Raw genomic sequence first — 21,064 nt, 5'->3', positions numbered from 1 at the left:
TCCCTTTGCTCAGAGGAGAGCAGTAAAAAGTTATGTGAACTCAGAGATGGATTAATTAATTAAAAAGAAAATACTGCTTTAAACCCTGTGACAACCAAAGATGAAGTTATGGTGACATATGAAGAAATAGAGAAATGTAAAGAAAAATAAAGAAATGTTGAGCAAATTTTTTAAGATGGCTATTTAGCCCTAAATGACACAAGGGATCAACTTACAAAGTCTTTACTGTTATTTGAAGATTATACTTTAAGATACATTCTTATAATTAGATATAATTTCTATATATGTTATAGAATATAGAATATATTTTCCAAACAGATAGAACACAATTCTGTGCATAACTCCAGTACAAACATTTGACCCTTTCTGTGTGAAGTTTGCATGTTTCGCCCATGTTTGCGTGGGTTTGCTCTGGGCGCTCTGGTTTCCTTCCACATTCCAAAGGCGTGCAAGTCAGGTGGGTGGAGACTCTAAACTGTCCATAGATGTGAATGTGAGTAATTGTCTGTCTGTCTCTGTTAGCTCTGTGATGGACTGTGATGGTCAAGGGTGTTGGTTTCCCTGCCTTCCACCCAATGCATTCTGGGATAGGCTCCAGCTCCCTGTGACCCTGAACAGGAATAAGTGGGTAAAGAAAATTAATGGATGAATGAATTTGTTGTCTTGCTTTTTCTTTCATTATTTCCTTTTTTCTGCTGTCCTGATCACATCCCAGGTAAAGTCAGCTCAAGCCAGGGCCTCAAGTTCTCTGGCTGCAATTCACACTGAGCTGTAAAGGCATCTGACTGAAGATTTTCACCTCTGTGAAGAAGGTGGAATGCCAAGCATACATAAATAGGTGAGAAATACTTGCAGCACACTTTACAGTCTGGACACAACACAAAAAAATAAATGCACTGATGAACAACAATGAAATGTGCTTGTCATTTACCTATTTGAATTGACTATTTGAAGATACCTCGTATTTATATTAAAGTTCTCTGCATTCTTGGCTAAGCTCAAAGCCGAACTGTTTGCTTTTCCATAGTTCTCTCCCCTGCTGATTGGCAATCTCCACACACTAACTCTTTAGGACATGAGAGGACAGTTGTGGAGCCACCAGGCATGAAACCAGCTGGGAGGCAAATCCACAGCCAAGGGCATCATAACCAAAAAAAACAAACAAAAAAAAAAAAAAAATTCAAAAATATCTTTGACCCCAGAAAGAGCTGGATTCCATTCTTTCTATTTATAGGGCAAATATTTACAACAGACATCCTACGCCTCTGTGTGTGTGTGTGTGTGTGTGTGTGTGTGTGTGTGTGTGTGTGTGTGTGTGTGTGTGTGTGCGTGTGTGTGTGTGTGTATGTGTGTGTGTGTGTGTTTCACGCTCCATGTGAGAAGGCCAGAGCCCAGGGGTCTCATTCATAGAAATTAAGTTCATACAGACCTGATTAATATATGACAACTAGATATAATACTGCACACATACTTTCCAGCTAAACATTACGTGCCTCCAGCAATTCACCACGCAAAGAAACTTCAGTCCAGTACAGTATAAACACCTTAACTGTCATTGATTCATGTTATTTTGCATCATAGTGTGTTGTTCACACAAACACTGTATGATTTTCATCAGAAAATAGTTAGGCTCAATCAAATTATACATCTTGCAAATGTGTGTTCATTAAGTCAGGGGCTGACGTGGAGCTGGGAAAACTTTTTCATTCAATTCAAATTCATATCAAATTCAAGTTAATAAACAAATAAAGGATTAATAATTAAATAAGACATGGATCTCCATGATGGGACTTGTTCTACAATATGAGGCACCTTGAGTTGATAACTCCTGTCATACCAAATACTATGTAGTCAAGTTCAGGGTGAAAGCAGCTTTATTTTCTTCCTCTTATGGTTCATGGAAATGTATTTTGTCTTTACAACACAGCAGATAACATCAATTGCATTGAATCAATGTACACATTCAACTGAGACCTTGAAACTGCTTTCTGTGTTTTGACTCCTATCAACCTATTTACTAATCTATTCCTCCATAATTAGAGACTGATATGACAATTTATGACATGTCCTTCGTATTATCATGTACCGTTATGAGCATTCAGTGCTAGATTCTGATTCACATTTCATGTACAGTATGTAACCTTTAGGTTTTCTTTGATATTACTAATGTACATCTGAGAATATTGCACAAATTGTGTTTAATTTATCACATGGGTTCAGTAAAAGTAAACAGATCAAAACATATCAAGAATTTCAATTAAAAGTGGGTAAAGAATCACGTGGAAATATCCTTACAAGAGCAGCATTTGAAATTCAGTGAGTACACTTGACTGATGAAGACTTCTCTGTCTGTCCTGGTGTCCCATCTGGTGTGTGTGCGCATGTGTGTGTGTGTGTGTGTGTGTGTGTGTGTGTGTATGTGTGTGTGTATGTGTGCGTGTGTGTGTGTGTGTGTGTGTGTGTGTGTGTGCAGAGATCAACCAGGTCACTGTTATAGGCCTTGCTAGTTGATGGGATAGCTTCAAGGCGGCATTGCTTTTGACCTCCACAGAGATGTGAATTCTAATGAGTTACTCCGCTGCGATCTCGCTCCCACCACCTTTTAGTCCTCTTGTAAACACAATAACACCTTGCACCTCCCCCCCCCCCCCCCCCCCCCCCCCCCCCCGGATTCTTATAGCCTCATAACCCCCTTCCTCGATCCCTGTCCGCACTTATTCATACACTTGCCCGCTGACGGCCAAGTCATACAAGATGGACATGCACATAAAGAATGGCCACCCACCACTGATGTCCTTAGTCCCGAGACAGAGAAGCACGGAAAGAGTTAAGTGAGTTTTGTAGGAGATGCTAGTTCCTGTCATAGGTACATGGGAAATATAGAGTGGATGCTGATGGCTCCATCTGCTAATGCACACAGAGTACTGTGCTCGCAAAGCTGCATGAATTTAAAACAAGGCTCACCATTTGCTCTGGCATTTCTCTACCTGCTGTCCTATCTCTCTTAGAAATCATAAAAAACTAATGAGATGCTTGGGAAGTGGATTCCCCACTCTCCTTAAGAAAGCATTCCTCATGAAAATGTCTCTTTCAACCAACAGCTGCAGCAGGGAGTGTCAGAGAAGGGTCGCTGTTTGCACAATGAGCTGAATCTTCTTGTGAAGTGTGTGTCTAACTTTAACATATTTTCATATCTGCCATGAACATTTGTACATACTGTACATATTGTGAATGTTGGTGGTATGCGGTCAGTTCTTCATGTCAAGTGTCACTTACATTAAAGGAGTTTTAAACCAAAAATGACAGAAAAGAGTATGTTCCAGCCCCAAATCTGTGGTGTTACGCTGACATACATCCCCACTGAGAATGAAATGGAAAAGCTGTAAACTGTGAAAACACCTGGGGGAAGGGGTAGAGGTCTGGAGATATGGGTACATTTTAGGGTTCAAAGTGACTATCAGTGTGATAAAATGAGGCTCACTGGGTGTAAGAGCTCCAACATTCTTTGAGTTCACAAAGTCAGTCTCCCATTCATCATCGCTGATGCAGCTACAGATTACATCTTGATGACATTGCAGATTAGCTCCATGGTTTGGGAGCATTGAGAGGGAGTTATTCATGTCCACAAATATTGAATGAGGAGCATCAAGTCAATTCTGTTTTAGCATGGATGCTGTTTTTCACCACTGGCTTGCTATACACCAGATTCTTAGTATTACCACTATGTTACATTTTACTTCTGTCCCACTTCATCATATTCTCTGACCATAAGGCCACAGAACTAAGCATGTAAATAAAGCAGGAGTTGTTTTCTCTACACATAATAAGATTCTCCCGTATTTGAGATAAGATTCTCAGCTAATTGAGGTCACTCACATAGAAAAGGCCATGAGTTTTAGTTCAGTTGAAAGATACTTACAGCATACACTACTATTGTACAGAGTGTAGCCCATGTGCTACTGATATACACTTATTGATTCAAGTTCAACAGGTGGAACGGATGAGAAGCCCCTTATCCCGTATGACATCATCATTCTGTCAGCCAACGGAGAAATGATCAGTTAATCTCATCTAAACCAAAGTCTGATTTAGGATGATGTTGATCTTGTCTCCATACTTATTCTTCGTCCTGTCCTCTGGGAGCGTAGAATGGAGGAACAACAACCTCACATGAGTCCGTCCATTATGGAGTTCCTCCATCCATGTCATCCTTGTAACATTCTACGATAGCATAACGGCCATTTTCACCAATGATTCCTCATGCATGAAAATAAGGCCAGGGTCCTTTCCATTCTGAGTGAGACTTAACAGTTACACAGCAATCCAATCAGTTGCCAACATCACACATCATCGTCATCATCATCATTCTGCCTCAGCCTCCTCTCATGACTCTGTCCTCTCTGACTCCCTCTTTGAGGAAGCCGACCGACTGGATCCTGACAAAGCACGTACTGTTTCCAGATTTTCTGGAACGCTGTGCGAAACTTTTTGATGCGGAACGCGTAAACGATGGGATTGACGGCCGAGTTGCCATGGGTGAGGAGGATGGCAATGTAAAGGAGGAACATTGGTTTGTCACAGGCAGGGCAAAAGAGGGTGATGCAGTTGAGGATGTGAAGAGGAAGCCAGCTGACTGCGAAGAGGAAGAGAACAAGGGCCAGCGACTTGGCTAGCTTGAGCTCCTTGCCGAAGTAACGGCTGGGGTCCGTGTGGCTGGCTGTCACCTAGAGGCAGACAAAGGAGACGATCGTCAGCGTATACATTTATTCAAAGGGTTTAACAGTGGCTTCCAGTGCAGATTTAGTGGCTAAATTAGAACTTGCCTGATCATTGCTGTGGCTTTAGTCTAATCGATTGTGTGTGTCTAAGAAATGTGCCCGATTTTGTTATAGACAAGCAGAGCAAGGCCTCACCTTTTTGTTGAGCTGCTTGTGGATCATGTAGAAAATCTCGGCGTAGATGAGCAGCATGAGGAGCAGGGGGGGCAGCACCCAGCCGAAGAAGTTGAAGTAGACCATGTAGTCCATGCTGATGACGTTCTCAAACTGGCAGGTCACCAAGAGGTCATCGGTCACCAGGGAGCCATTGTCACGGAGACGCTGCAGGTTATTCCAGCCCAACATGGGCATCAGGCCCACTATGAAGGACACCAGCCAACACACCACCACAGCCGTGCCGGCTCGCCGCGGGGTCACCACCCGTTTGTAGCTATGGCAACAAGGGACAAGATAAACCGATGAGGAAGAAGAATTTCCATGGACAGACACAACATGACTCTGTGTATGTGTGTACGTGTTGGCGCTATGTTATCATTTCTGTTATTTTATCAGAGTGCATATCAAATTTACAAACAGCAGAGTGCATTTGCCTGTGGTCAAAACCGCCTTTGTATTAATGTATTATCTCACGAACAAAGCTGCCATGTGGAGCTACTGTCCACTCCATCTTGATCAAATACTGAATGGTAGGACAGCAGGTGAAACAGTCATTTTTCTTCCATTCTTCACTTTGACTTTAAATTGCTGCTGTGCTCTTAGATATAAGAGGTAAGTCAAATGCCAGTTCAAGCAGAAACAAGCTAAGACATTGCGGCAACACTGCTGTACAGAGTGGAAGTAGGATGGGACTCTTGGCTAAATGAACAAAAATTTGCAATCCTTTTGCGGTTTTATAGGACATCACCAGTCCTTTCTTTCCCACAAAAAGGCCGGCTATTGCATAGGTCCATGACTTAGTCATTGTCGAAAGGGCATGAAAGATTCCTGTGGTAGACTGCAACCTCTGTGTAAGACTGTTGATTTTAGAATTCAAGCTTTATTTCTGACAGTAAGTGTTGACTCAATCAGCCAAAGAGGATGAATAAATAATCTCAAAAGTCCATTCTTCCTCTCACATCACTTTCACTCTACCACATATGAGGCAACACATTCTTTCCTGCTCTTCATAACTCCTTGCTCCCTAGCTAACCTCGATATACACGCCTGAGCCAAACTACCATTCTCTCTGTTTATCTGTCTTTCTCTCTTTCTTTCATTTGTTCTTTCTGTCACTCTCTCTCTCTCTCTCTCTGTCACACACACACACACACTCACACTCACACACATACAGAGCAGAGTTCAGAATGAGTCAGGGTGATGCAGACACAACACAGGATGAATGAATGCTCACAGGATGTTGAAAGAGACCCCGCCGAGTTCTCTGACACAAAGCTGCCTGTGGATAAAACACTCTTGTACTCAATGTCACACACATGACACTCTCACACACACCCACAGAAAGAGAGGGAGAGAGAGAGAGAGAGAGAGAGGGAAGCTCTTCTCAACTGGCTCTTAGAGATGAAGTGTTGCGTCTTTTATTTTGTCTGGTGTAACATCACAACTCTTAATACAGCTGGTGTCACTATCAGCTGTCTGTCTGTCCGTCCCATTACAGGTTGCCCCTCAAGATTACTTCCTGGGTTTGACCGCAGGCCATCTATACTTTCCAGTGGGATTTCAACCCTGTTCTCTCAGACATCAGCTTCAAGTAAACACCTGCAAATCCTCCAGCCAAGTGGAAAGGCCTGAGCACACAGGCGATAGCTGGGCATTTTCATATCAGACAGACCGCCTTTATCATGACAGTGGGCTTCCAAACCACCTCTGCTATAAACAGCAATCTGTGGTTCTTAAATTGTGTTCCCTCAAACTCCCCACGGGTCGGTGGGGGAGGGGACTCAATTTCTGATTCCCATTTTCACTTCACCTCTAGATAGTAAGGTTTCACTCAGTGCTAAATGAAATCTAAAACAAGTGAGATGGGAGTTTGTGGCTAAGATGAGAAGTGGGTGAGATGGAGGTATGTGGCTATAATTTTCTCAGATAAGTCCCGACTGTAAAATGTACATCTTTTTTGGTTGTTCTTTGTGCACCAATACCACTTTTTCTGCTGTTTCTGCTGTCTTTTTTTTTCAATTAGCGAGATCTCAATCTATGAAAGTGTCAGAAACATGTTACATGAGGTTTTTTGTATCCAATTTATTGGGCAAATCCTTTGATATGGATTCTCCATTGCCCTGTATCCAGTACCAATATCAGTATAGATGCATCCCTGGCTCTTAGTGTTGAGAAATCCTGCAGTACACACTGATAAATGGCAGACAGTAAGCCTATCAAGCTGAAGTAATATTACACTGTAGTTTAAATTGTCAGTGTAACCTTTATTAATGATAAATACCCGCTTTATTCTCTATCACCCTTTCACTGACCATTCAATTTGAGTGCAAATGTCTGTATGTGCATGTATGCATGTTTCTATGTGTGTTGGGTGCCAGCTTGAGAAATTACGCAATCCATCAACCAACCACCATGAGCCTATTGACCAATCATGCATTCTCTGTCAGTCTCTCCCAAGCTTTCTATTAAAGGAGTCATCTTAAGGGACAAACTCATTCAGGGACAAGGCATCCTATTCTAAAATCCATTAGACAGGAAAGAAGATGCATAGTTGTAATTATTATATCTGCAATTTGAAAGGCTCCCATGGGGAGACATGAGAGCTCATGAGAGCAGTTACCATGCAACAGAGATGCCGGCTTCTACAACATCTGTGATAGTGTTGTTTCTCCCATTTTGGATTTGCAGTGAACTTATAAAGCCTCCCATCAAAGATAGATGCTATGGAAATGCAGCTTGTCAAGGGAATGTTGTGTTGGTTTTAGGTGTGATTTCTTCACTTAATTAAACAGCAGGGTTGGGGTCAATTCATGAATGAACTTATCAATTCCAATTCAACTGAGGAATTGGAATTTGAAACTTGACTTGGAATTTCAGGGAGTTCAATATAATTCAATGAAATTCAGTGAAATTACATGTTTTTTTTTTCTTATAAATTTGCATACCTGAGATTACATAGTGTTATATATTATCAGTAGTACTGAATAGCCTATCATAAAATGTTACAGGAACCTTTCAGGTGGTATTTGATCCATAACATGTAATCGTAACACATACATTATGATTGAATGTATTTGATTTGTTTAACTGTATTTTATTTGATTCATAATGTTTGATTCATAATGTTTAGCAAGTCAAGACAAACTCTCTTAGAAGTGGAATTCCATGGAATTTAATGGAATTCTATTCTGTTTCCTGTCATTCCAATTCAATTCCAATTCTGTTTCCTTAGAGCTGGGTGACATTCCAATTCCAACTCCAGGAACTGAATTGGAATTTGCCATACATTCTCAATTCAATTCATATAGCCCCAACTCTGGTAAACAGGGTGTTGACCTCAGCCAAATCACACGCACATTTTCCACTTTTCTATTTTCATGTGAATTCTTCTATAATTTTAGAATGGCCCATGAGTAGCCTAAGGGATAAAAAAAATAAAAGATTTAAGCCATATGACTTCCACATGCTTTTTCACATGTGTGTTTAGTCCAAATTGGGAGCGCAGCTTGCCTCCCCACAGGTGCGAAATTCAACAGCTTTTAAGTGCCAAATGGACCTGGCCGTGGAGCCTTGTTTTGCTCTGTCATGCAAAGGTAAAATAGTGAGCAAAACATACGAAGAGACTTTCCTCAAAATAGTGAGTGAAACATGGAATAAATGTCCCTTTTCTGTGTACCCAAATAATCTAATTCAAGTGATGATAGATTACTTATGTATTATTATTATTATTATTATTATTAGTAGTAGTAGTAGTAGTATTATTACCATCAGTAATTCCATGTCCAAGTCTTTATAGCGATATTATAGGCTACCCCTGGAGATTAAATGATATAACGTCGGCCTACCATAAGGTCACTGTAAAAATCATTGACTACCACAGACACACTATGAGTCCCGATAGGAAAATTATAGTAATACTATAGGAGATTAAAAAAAAAAAAAAAAAAAATCATAATGTACGATAAGATCACTATAAACTCACTAATCAGTATCACAGACACACCTTAAGTCCATATGTAGGCTACTAGGCCTATAAGAATTCCATAATGATTTTTTGTTCCTGCGCCGCAAATAACAAGAAAATGAAGTGATGAGTGACCTTGGCCAGAACAGCGGTCCGGACATAGAATGAGACAAGACAAAGTGAAAACTGGAGGAATTCACCTTTAGACCCTACCTCATGGGTATTTTAACTCTCAGGTAGCGGTCAATGGCGATGGCCAGCAGCGCCAGGATTGAACTTTGCGTCAGGACCAGCACGGTGCAGGCGACCAGCAGGCAACTGTAGAAGTGCGTCTGGAGTCCGATGCTGATGGTTATGGCGAGAGGGATGACAAGAGCCCCGACCGCAATGTCAGCCAAGGCCAGGGAGACGATAAAACAAAACGTGGTGTCTCTCAGGGACCGGTTGATACGCACAGCCCAGACTACCATCACGTTACCGATGACCGAGGACACGGCGATCACCACCTCCATCCCGATGTAGAGGGCTTGAGAGGGAGGCAGACCCGAAGGCATCTTCACGGATGCTGAATGAAATGTGCGCTCAGCAGAGAAATACACACGTCGCGTAAATTCCTTGTATGAGTTTTGGGACACCGATGGAGAAACTCTTCCTTAGGTGTCGCATGTTTTAGCCTATGTCCCACTGAGGTATCGGTCGCGTCAGTTGAGCCAGGCTGCTTTAGGATCTGGTCCAGGACATAGACCTACGCGCTATAGACGCATAACTTCGTCTCCACATACGCTCCGGAGGGGTGATTCCGGGAATTGGAAGTGGCCCCCGCAGTCCGGTTGGCGGAGAGACAGGACCGACCCCCAAATGAAAGTGAATGAGTCACACTCGGGTTCCAAAATGATACCAGTCTGATTACCAGTCTTACTTACTTCACTGTCAGTCATCAGAAATCAGAGATCGAAAAAAAATACAATAGAATTCGACTGTCCGAGTGTATCCGTCGGACATATGAGTCATTTTGATCGGCCGGTTTCATCAGCCACTCCATCCGTCACCAAGGCTATTATCCTTTCAGGGTTTGTTTTGGCTCTTATGGGACAAATATTTATTAGTCTCAAGATGGGAAGCATCATATTTCTTGCGAAACAGTCCCGTTTTAGATACGGTGACTGCTGTTTGGGAAATAACTGAGATATTAATCCTTTATCTTATCGTCCATTCTCAGTATAGGCTATTACTTTCTGGAAAGTCACATGTGCACGGGTCTCGCTGAAAGCTCATCCTGTCCTCCGATACGGGGGTGGACGCGCAGTGGAGCCCCGAGGAGGAAGAGGACATAACACATTAAATCATTTGACTCTGACACCGACACAGCTTATCACCATTCACACTGATCAAAGATGCCACAACAATAAAAACAATACAATGCAAATTTAAAGAGGCAGCGAATCACACCAATATGGCCAGTGTGGTAAATGACATGTTACTCAGTGATGCAGTGGCAAATAGTAAGGTGCATAAACCATGATCTTAGTGATCCTCATAAACGACCACCAGTGTAAACAAAATCAATTAACTTATGTTTTTTGTTGTTGTTTTTGTTTTTTTCATTTAGTTACCCTATCTTCACATAACTTGTATTATTTTAAAACTCCTTAGTTTTGATGTATACAATGAATTTATGTCAGCCTAAAAGATGATGAACTGAACTGAACTGATGTTACTGCCTGAAAAGATGAACCCCATAGCAGCGTAGTCCATTCTGTTATCAACTCTGCAGTCACACACTGCATGCTCAGAGGCTCAGATGGAGAGTGGGTGAACGTATGAATTGTACCGGCAAGGCTGTGGAGCTTTGACCATGAAAGGACAAAGGGAGAGGAAGCTGGAGGAAGACAAAAAGCTCATTCATGTTGTGACATGAATGAACGTCTTACAACATCTGCTTTGGTATCACTGAAAAAACATCATGGAGTTCTCAAGAAGCCACGCACACACACACAGTCAGTAGGATTAGACATCAGGACTCATTCAAAATCAACTCCGTAATCTGAATAGCAAAAATGGTTACAGATCAACACTCTCCATTAACAGATAGAAATGGATCAATATCTGTGGCTGCTCTCTCTCTCACCTGGACCACAGTGAAGGTCCTTCAGCTGAGTGTGATTCATGTCTGTCTCTATAATAGAGCACTCGTCCCAGTGTGTCATCACTGACAAGGTAGCAAGGTAATTTCCACCTCATTCAGAGGGGTGGAAATGATTCTGCTTAATTAGTCATGGTACAACTCATTTCAGGGTAGGGAAGTAGCCTATTCCAAAGAAATGGTTTTGAAGAAGTTTTGACATCAAGAAATAAGAATCAGTGATTTTTTGTTAAGGGTGTAGCCTACATATGTAGCATTTTGGTAGCACTTTACATTACAGTACACAAATTAATAACTAATTACAGATAAATTATCAGAAACTAATTAATTTCTGGTAATAACTATTTTGTAATTATAATGTGTAATTTTTCAGTTAAATGCCGCTTATTCCTGGTGATAACGAGTAATTATTAGCATGATAACAATACTACATTAATGTAGTAAGTTTTGCAATCATACTATGTAATATTTTGGAAACACTGGCTTATTGGTCATTTCCGTCTCTCTTAAATGGAACTTCCATATTCTGGTTCAGAAGAGGGATGAGGTTGTTACACTATATTACCCAATACCTACTATGAAAGTACTAGATAACACCATAGGAACTGTACTGCCAAGTAAAGTCAGGCTTGATACCTCAATATTACACAAATTTTACTCTGTAGATGCTTTATTCCTTGGTTCAGTCGCGTGATGAGGTAGTTACCACATCACCTCTTCAAACAGAGCCATCTGCCAGCTGTGTCAGAACAGGACTGTAGCAGAATCTGGCATCACTCAGTTTACCATTGAATTCATAATGATTTGAAGGGCAAGACTGATCCTACATAACTACATAACGACATAACATCACAGTTAACTCAGGTTTCAATTACAGCAATGTCTCGTGATCAAATTTGTTCTTAGAAGAGTGCATAGGTAGAAGTCCATGTCAGTGCTGTCATTCATGAACCTAAAGCTTGATTTGGGAAAAAAATCTTGGTTCCCAAATTTACTTGTGCGCATCTGAAATTGGTGAGACGCATAGAAGTTCCAGACTCACTTTTAGCTGAGTCATCGTCTTCCCAGACCTATAAGGCCTTATCTTATTTGGTAGAACACCCTAATATTTATGGTACATGACTATGATTTTTATGTGATTCACAGTTCGTGCTGACTTTCTGCACTCACTCGCAGAAGAAAATGTCCTGAAAACTATTTTCTTAAGACCAATCCCTTCAGAGGAATGATTTCTGACTCGATGACACACAAGCTGTTTTTATTAGAGGAGTCATTGGAGAAAGAGAAATCATTTTTTTAACATTTTCATTTACCTACCTTAAAATTTGTTAAAACTCACTGAGATGAGCAAAATAGATTATGAAGTTGTTAATAGCGAACATGAGCTATCAGCAAAACACAGCAGAGCACAGCACTGTTTCTTTTAATGCTGCTCTGTGGATGAACATGGTCTTAATATATGACTCTTGGGTCTTGTGCCATGTGTTATGTACTTTTGTGTACTGATGCTTATATGTTTTTATGCTTGTTTTTATGCACCTGGCTGCAAGGAGAACTGAACTGAACTGAACTGAACTAAACTGAACTGAACTAAACTGAACTGAACTGAACTGAACTGAACTGAACTGAACTGAACTGAATTGAATTGAATTTTAACTGAGTAGTGCAGTCTTGCCAACTCTCTTCCAAGGAAAGTAGCAGTTGGCTGCTCAAAAAGTCACCCAATAGTCATCAGATGATGTCATGTTCTGAAAAGTCACTAAATCACACAGTGGGCTTTATCATGTTGTCTTTTGCTGCTCCACCTGGATCTACATGGATGTTTTTTAGCACACAATAAAGATATAAAATCTCCATCTCACCTTTTAAAAGTGAAAAGTAAGAATGAATCCTAACCAGGTATAGTCCTATATAGCCACAGTTTCTTATTGTTTTCATCAACTGATTGTTTTTTTTACTATTTTTATGATATAAACCAGTGCACCACACATCAAAACAATATTTTGTACCAAACTCTGCAAGTTTGTTTTACTTTCTCTCTGTCAAACTTTCTTAGAAATTAACCTTAGTCTCGGGGAATGCTTCCCAGCATGCTTTCGGGTCCATTGTGTTGTAATCTGTGTGGTGGTTGTTGAGCCGTGATAATTTAGGGAGAGAACGTGCAATTCCTCATCAGCCCTCTCCAGCTCTGCATAAATGGAGGGAATTGTTCAGACACTTTACTGCTGGGAGGAGCCTCACATCACATGCCCATTATTTGCTGACCTATACACCAAAAAAATGAGCTACAGCTGAAACGAGCGATACGTGCAATACCTAAAACTGTGTCCCTGCTGCACAGCCAATCCCTTTATTTTATTTAAACAACCAACTCTTGCCTGATGAGGGAGGTTTTGGAGTCTCACATCTCTCAGGTTGCAACAGCCAGGATTTCAGGCAGTGGATCACGACAGTATATAAAAATGTGTTTACCTATGTTTAGTTTAGTTTAGTTTAGTTTAGTTTAGTTTAGTTTAGTTTAGAAGGAAAGGAGTGCAAACTGTGCAGGTATAAGGCAAAAAAACATGAAGGGCTTATGAAAATGTCTCACCTCCAAAGAAAAAATAAAAAAGAGATGACAAACAATGACACAAATGACAACAAAACTCAACATGGTGAGAATGGTACGATAAAATGCATAAATAAGAGAAATAAATTAAGTAGAAGTATGCATGTGTTTGTGTGTGTTCAAAGAAGGAAGGAGAGAGGGATGAAGAAGAGGAAGGAGGTTTTAACGCAATTTCGTCCATCAAACAGGTTTTAAGTTTATATTTGACACTGTTGAGAGATGTAGATTCATTAGAAATGCATCCATCCTTTATAAGCCATCGTGAAATGGCACTGAGTTTTCTGGAATCGGGTGTATGTGAGTGTGTCTGATGTTGGAAATGTGAGGTCAACTGAAAGTTAATTTTGCAGGACAGGGGAAGTGATTCTGGTTGATGCATGTATTTATAGTTGGCAGAAGTGTGAAGCTGAGTGTTAAGTCCAGCTTCTTAAAGGAGTAGTTCACCCCAAAATTCTTCTTCTTTTTTTTGTAAAGGAAAATATTAGACTTTTAGACCCACAGCGCAATTGCTTGGCTACAAAACTCTTGGGATTCTTCTGCATGAGCTGTTTGGAGAAATGTGATGGACATTTTCTGCTTTTTTGGAGCTGTAAAATGATGGCCCCATTAACTTCTATATTTAGTAAGAAGGCTGAGATGGAACTATGGGGACAAACTCACTCTGTGTGTTTAGTGGTTCTACATGGGGGTGAGTAGATAATCACTGGATTTTCATTTTGGGGTGAATTATTCCTTTAAAGTGGCTAAAGTGGATTGGTAGCAAATATGGAAGCCCAGAAGTGGGAGGGTGTTATGGCTCACCCCAGTATTGACTGATCCAATAATAGAATGTGAAGGGGTGGGGGTTGTGTTTTGGGTTAGGGTGTTACTGGATATGGTGTAATTGAATGGTTGAGTACGAAGTTGAAATGCCATATCATTGCAGTCAGACTTGTATTGGTATTTTCTCATGCTAGCCAGCCAAAACAAAGTCACTTCCAGACAATGAAGGACCACAGCAAAGAAACTTAACTCTGCACGTCAACACAAACACACGTAACTGAAATGTGTCCCTCTGGAATAGTCCAAGGCCACATAATAATAATAATAATAATAATAATTTATAGCCATTGCTGCCATCTGACTCTTTAGATCACTAACAGGCCATATCTAAATGGAGCTCTGTGTGTACTATTTTGTAAACAAAGGTGGGTGTGGGTCCAGGCTTCCAGAAAAAAACTCAAAATCCATTGGATCATATGCCGTAACTCTCTACACTTCCCCTTTTTATGTCCATGTTTGTGCAGTAGCTGGCGGACACAGAGCAGACTTGTATAAGCAATGCATAAACCCAGCCAGAGAGCTTGATAACATCAGATGGATACAAATTAACCAACAAAGATACTAAATGTTGAATTGTTCTTGAGTGCTGCAGCAGTACAGTGGAGCTATCCAGGGATGCTGTGTGGTATGAACCTGACCCACTAGACAAATGGTGATAGGTGAAAAACGAATTAGTGTTAGAAATTGCTATCCCCTCTCTTTATCTGACATCTTTCCCGACTCTTTCCACTGTATATCAGTGGGAAACTTTAAAGAAAAAAAAAACTTTAAAAAGTTATATTGTGTCTATTGTTGTTTCCTATGAACTGCCTGCAATTCATCCCCTGGTAACCTTCAGAAGAAATGAGTGCCACTGGGTCACCTTGACTGTACCACAGATGCCTATAGCAGACAACATGCAGTATTAAAGGAGAAGAGTAAGAAGGCAGGTGGTAGCATCAACTTGGATTAGAGAGTTTTACACGTGGAGATGGAGAGAAGATTGAAAATGTCGGAGAGGAGTAAAGAGAATTGGTGCAGGCAGATGGAGAGTGAAAGGATCATTGATAGCAGATGCTTCCTTGTCCCATTACTGCATGTTAAAAACCCAGTAAGGCTGTAGAACTACAAGGATGCAAAACTCAATGGAGTTAAATGGATTCTTTATTACTGAACACATAGACATTGTGTTCATTACGTTCTTAGCATTATGCAAAACATGGATGTGGCATGCTTGTGCTGAAACCATACAAACAGACCAGTAGAATACAACTCCATGAGAGTAATGCTCAAATGACTGAGATACATTGAAATACCAGAACATTACATTTTCAAAATTAAACACGCATGCACGCATATTTCAAAATGCCTCGTACTGTCTAATGTGGAGTTGAGAAACCTCTAATAGCATGTATCAACAAAGAGACTCTCACCGTGGCACCTAATTATTAAAATATAGTTTATATTCAGCATGTTTTTTATTCATTTTAACTATTCAGTAAACTGATTATATCCAATGCCTGAGGTTTGGATGAGTGAGGTATTGAGATCAGTTTCTTCATGTCTGCAATGATGCACAATTTAATTGCTTTGGATTGAAATTTCTCTCTTCGACAGAATAAATTGGTCAGAAGCCTTGAGACTCAGGAGATGAGAAGTAATGGTGTTTATCTCCACCAAAGCATCTGGGACAGCGGCAGACACTATTCCCATCACAGTTCTGAAATTGATTCCCTTGAACACCATGCAGTTTTTGCCGCTGCTAGGCTGCCAATCAACCAGACAGGCTCGTCTCCCAGTATATTCATACATATTCATTGCCGGAGAGAGGTTTTTCCTCTCTGTTTGGATTTAGAAAAATTGAATTTGACCTTTGTACACAAAAGTTGCAGCACAATTGTTTTTCTCCCTAGAAGAACTTTGTTCTTATAACATTAGAAGATTGGAAGGAGAGCCTTGTCTGCTTCCAGGTATCAGTATTTTGAGGCTCCACTTTAAGTGAAATGTAAGATGCTTAAAATGATTTATGCCTAATCCTTGCAAGATATCTTGAATACTAGTATTGCTTTATGGAAAATCTGAAACTGTTTGGTTTTGGACTAGTTTGGAAAATGGTGGGCCTTGGAGTGTAAAAACAATGTGGAACATAATATTTTGTAGTCATTCATAGTTTTGTTTGCAATCATTTTAATTAGATGGTAAATTGTACATAAAATAAATAACCAGTCTTGTTTCTTAATGTCCTCTGGCAATTTATGGAATATTCCAAGTGTTGATGTGAAATGAAAAAAAAAACAATTGTTACTGTTAAATTTGATACAGTTTGGACAATCACTGAATCAAATCAAATTGAAACACAGAATGATTTGGACTGGATGTAAATGTATTTTGATGTGTTACATCAAAATGTAGAATATAACAATTTCAGGTAAAAAATATACTGATTGTGCCGCAGTTTAAATATCTGGGTATTATTATTGATTCCAATCTTTCATTTAAAGCACATATTAAGAAAGTGTGCCACAGGGTCAAGTTTAACTTAGCCAACTTTAAATATATTAGAAACGCAATGACCTTTAGTGCAGCTAAATTATACATGAATGCCATGATTATGTCACATCTAACATATTGTCTGACAAGTTGGGGACAAACTAACAGCTCTACACTAAAGCCACTGGCAACCCTCTACAAACAACCCATTAAAGTTCTGGACCAGAAACCTAACAGCTTCCATCATTGGATCATTCTAAATAGTCATAAACTCCTGAGTTGGGAAGATGTAATCACATACAAAAACCTCTGCCTGGTCTATAAAATCTTGCATAACATCACTCCTCCTCCTCTTAATTCATTCATAACCCAACGTAACAATACCAATCAGACCACCAGAAGTACCACACGGGGCAACTGTTTAATCCCATTCAGGAAAAGTACATTTGGTCAATTATCATTCTTTGTTGTAGCTATACAAAACTGGAACTCACTACCCACCCACATCAAAGATATACATACATACTCCACCTTTACAACACACCTTAAAACATGGCAACTGCACACATTAATCTCTTTTTTTTTCTTCTCTTCTCACTTCTCTTGTTCCCTTGTTCCCTTTGTATTGTTATTTGAGCTTCCTTGATGGTACCCCTCTATGTCTATAGTACCTGCCTGCATAGGTTTGTATGTCCTGCCCCTTTGCTTGTGATTGCTGTGATTATTTTCTCTTCCCTTGTTCCCTTGTCCCCTTTGTATTGTTTTTATCTCATGAACTCCATTGATGTCACCCTTACCTGCCTTCATGTGTTTGTATGTCTTGCCTCCTTTGTTTGTGCTTGATGTGATTGTGATTATTATTAGTATTTTCTTTTTTTTTCTTTTGTCTGTTCTGTTTTGTTTTTTTCTTTTAACGAATCTATTTTAGGTTGCCTTTTGTCAGCTGGCCGGGGACAACAGCTGGAAATTAGCCGTATAGGCTAAAGCTGCCCCATTTACTGTTACTGTTACAGTTAATTAATGGGGACTGTCCACGACATTATAAACTAATAAACTAAACTAAACTAAACTAAACTAAACTAAACTAAACTAAACACTGGCAATACTGTATAACACACATCAAGAAGACAAAGACTTAACAAGGTTTAAGTGACAGCCCAGTTATTCATAGGATAGGGGATGTCTGGTTCTGGCCAAAGATTTTTAAACCTTGTAATACATCTTGATAAGTGTTTCACAACCAGCGTGGGTTCTGATTTTATCAGGTATAATACAAACCGATTACACTCCATCAGTTTTTGTAATAAATCCTTTATAATCATTTTGAAATACCAACCACACTGAAAGCGATTGATGACCTCTAACTTACCAAGGCAAACTTGCTTGTATGGCTCCAATGTTGATTTCACATGGACTGCAGGGAATTTACCCATGCATTTGAGTGCTAAGGATGAATGCATTATTTTGTTGTGTCCCAACTGACAACAAAAGCCATTAATGAAGACAGAAACTAATGAGGGCAGAATGAGTGTTTTTACTCGTTTTCAGAAGCAAAACTGCCATTTACAAGATTCTAGTGGGTGACTTTAAATGCTGCCTCTGTCCTGTTGCTGTTGGATTTCCTTTCTGACCTGGCTGTTGAATAGTGAGTAGGGCTGAGCATCTTCGTACGTGATCACTGGAAGGGACAGTGGAAAAACGGTGGAACCCAGGGGATGTGTGCGTGTGTGTGTGTGTGTGTGTATGTGTGTGTGTGTTTCCTATGTTCGTGTGTCTGTTTATACATTGAAGGGAACTGAAGTTTCTTTCAATTTTGTTCATCAAACCATTTTTAAGCATTAATACACACACATTATAAACTGCACTTTACTGTCGAATTTGCTGTTTGGCTGTATTTATTTTGCATGTATTTATTAGGGAATTCCAACAATAAATTACATAGGTCAGTATTTTGCATTGCTGCACTTCATGCTCATTATACCCACTTGGAAAACTAGTTGCTTCATGTGTCTCAGCTTCTGATAAACACAGTTCTAACAGTGCATTAAGATACCAGACAGTGTTCATGTCTTCAGGGGCAGCAGGTCGCAGATGGAGCATGGAGAGGATTAGTGAACACTAAGTGTTTTGTGTAACACTTTCATGTGCCGTCCTCTGGGTTCAATGTAACATGCTAAGTCCTTTAACATGTTTGATTATTTTTTTACCCATAATAAATTCAATCAGCTCAATCAATCGAGCTATAATCTTATGTTTTTCACACTAAAAGAAATGAAAACATGGGGGAATAAATAATAGCATATACTCTAAGTGTGTGCTTGTCTCAGTTCCCCATGTGCCTCACGCTCCCTTTGTGGAAGCCAAGATAGAGTAACATCATTACCAGATGCAGCTGCTGATCCAGGAAGGAGCAACTGACCAGCTGCCAGGAACTGGAACTTAACTACAGATAATAGAAGCTGCCTGGGGTGTCAGAGGTGTCAATGCTGTGTAGAGAACTTTTTTTTTTGGCAGTGTAGCTTAACTCAGTCTTCTTCACAGCCCCCAAATTGGAATACCCACTCATCCTCACAAAAGAGAGTGAAGTCACTGCTGTCAGGTAAGAAAAGCGGAGCTTTGAGTCAAAGCTGAGTCAATGTCACATCTGTGTTGTTAATGACATTCACCAGTAGTCTCTCTGGGCCATGAAGCTAATGCTTTGGATCAGCCGTCCATGAAAAGGTGCTCTTAATCCCTTTAAATCTGCTTTCAATTTCCTAGTGAATACCTCCTGAGAAGATAAGAAATATAAACACACACATCTACTCAATTTCATTGTTCAAATAGATTACCACAAAAAACACATACACACAAGAAAAAATGAGGCAGATTTGCATACGCGGAGAATGTCCTATGTGTCAGTGTTGCATAGAGAGATAGTTTTATTTTGCCAGTGTAGCTTAACTCAGCCTCACAGCAACCTGACTGAGACGAACATCGGTCCCTCCATCTGTCAGTGACTCCCCGACCTCCTGACCAATCAGAAACAGACTGTCAGCTGAGCCCTCGCCTGTCAGCTCCTCTCTTGGTGAGCGTTGGGGCCCTCAGGTCTCCTCTGTCCACTGCTTTTCTCCCTGGACACCAATGCACCTCTGGTGACCCATCCATCTGCACTACCTTAATGGACCTCATCACCAATGGCAACGGGACCGCATGCTAGAGAAAGCTGAGCTGTCATGATAAAATCACGGTGTGTAAACAGCAATCTTGAGCTCAGCACCAACAAAACGGTGGAAATGATAAACCAGTGATGGTGGAAGTGGGCTCATAGGACTCCAGCAGGGACCTGGCAGAATTTTTACATGAAGGATTACCTACTGGACATGCTTGACAGTAAGCTGTCTCACAGCCGTTGGGCTATCACAGATCTTTATGAATATAATGAGAGATTGTTGCTAAGCCATAGATTTCACTGTCCTTTCTCTGTCTGCATGCACAGTAAATCTCTCATGAATCTCTAAAGTAGGCAGCTGTTCTTGTTAGCATGATTCAGCATGACAGTTGGGCTGTTAGCATTGAGTTGCGAGATGCCACAGATGCAGTTGTCAGGGCTCTGTCTTACTGATGGAGCTCCGCTCTGCTACAAATCTCCACTTCACATCAGTAATGTGACATTCTTGAATGATTTTGAATTGCATTTTTTAGTGATCAGACACAATGTGAGAGTCATTCTTTGCACTTATTTGCATTACTACCACTGATGGCCTGCTAATTTTTTTTGCTTTATTTTCTTATTGAGTTTCTTATAGTTATTTTATTGATTTTTTTAGTATCTAAGAAAACAACCTGTCTGTTTTACTCTTATCATTGTTATTGCCCATGTTCCCGGCATCTATTGCACGCTCAGCCGCCCAGTGGGGGATCGCTGTGTGACACGGCCCGCCCAATGTTTCTTCCATTTTTTTCCTAACAAGGTTTGTTCATGGGAGTTTGGGGTCTAAGGCTGGTGGTGCCGGGTAGGTTAGGCTATGTAGAATAGGTAGGCGGTTATGTCTTGCTCATTCTCAGTCCTTTGAGACATGCTTGTGATAAAGGGCTGTAAATAAACAAACTTGAACTTTGTTTTTAGCTAGACAATCATGTGT

At 40.3% G+C, this 21,064-nt stretch overlaps 1 protein-coding gene across 1 annotated transcript; it reads right to left on the bottom strand.

Moving 5' to 3' along the window:
- Positions 1-4,180: 4,180 nt before the first annotated feature.
- On the bottom strand, positions 4,181-9,467 carry LOC139920587 (adenosine receptor A1-like). The gene is made up of 3 exons (XM_071910627.2): positions 9,112-9,467; positions 4,914-5,208; positions 4,181-4,724 (listed from the first exon to the last, which is right to left on the bottom strand). Exons 1-3 carry the CDS (start codon positions 9,450-9,452, stop codon positions 4,341-4,343), a joined length of 1,020 nt encoding a protein of 339 aa, XP_071766728.1. The 5' UTR covers positions 9,453-9,467; the 3' UTR covers positions 4,181-4,340.
- Between the last annotated feature and the right edge of the window lie 11,597 nt (positions 9,468-21,064).

This window comes from Centroberyx gerrardi, chromosome 5 (genome assembly GCF_048128805.1).
Source record: "Centroberyx gerrardi isolate f3 chromosome 5, fCenGer3.hap1.cur.20231027, whole genome shotgun sequence".
Taxonomy (NCBI): domain Eukaryota; kingdom Metazoa; phylum Chordata; class Actinopteri; order Beryciformes; family Berycidae; genus Centroberyx; species Centroberyx gerrardi.
Note: the sequence above shows the minus strand (reverse complement) of the source record. Positions and strands in the feature narration are given on the sequence as shown.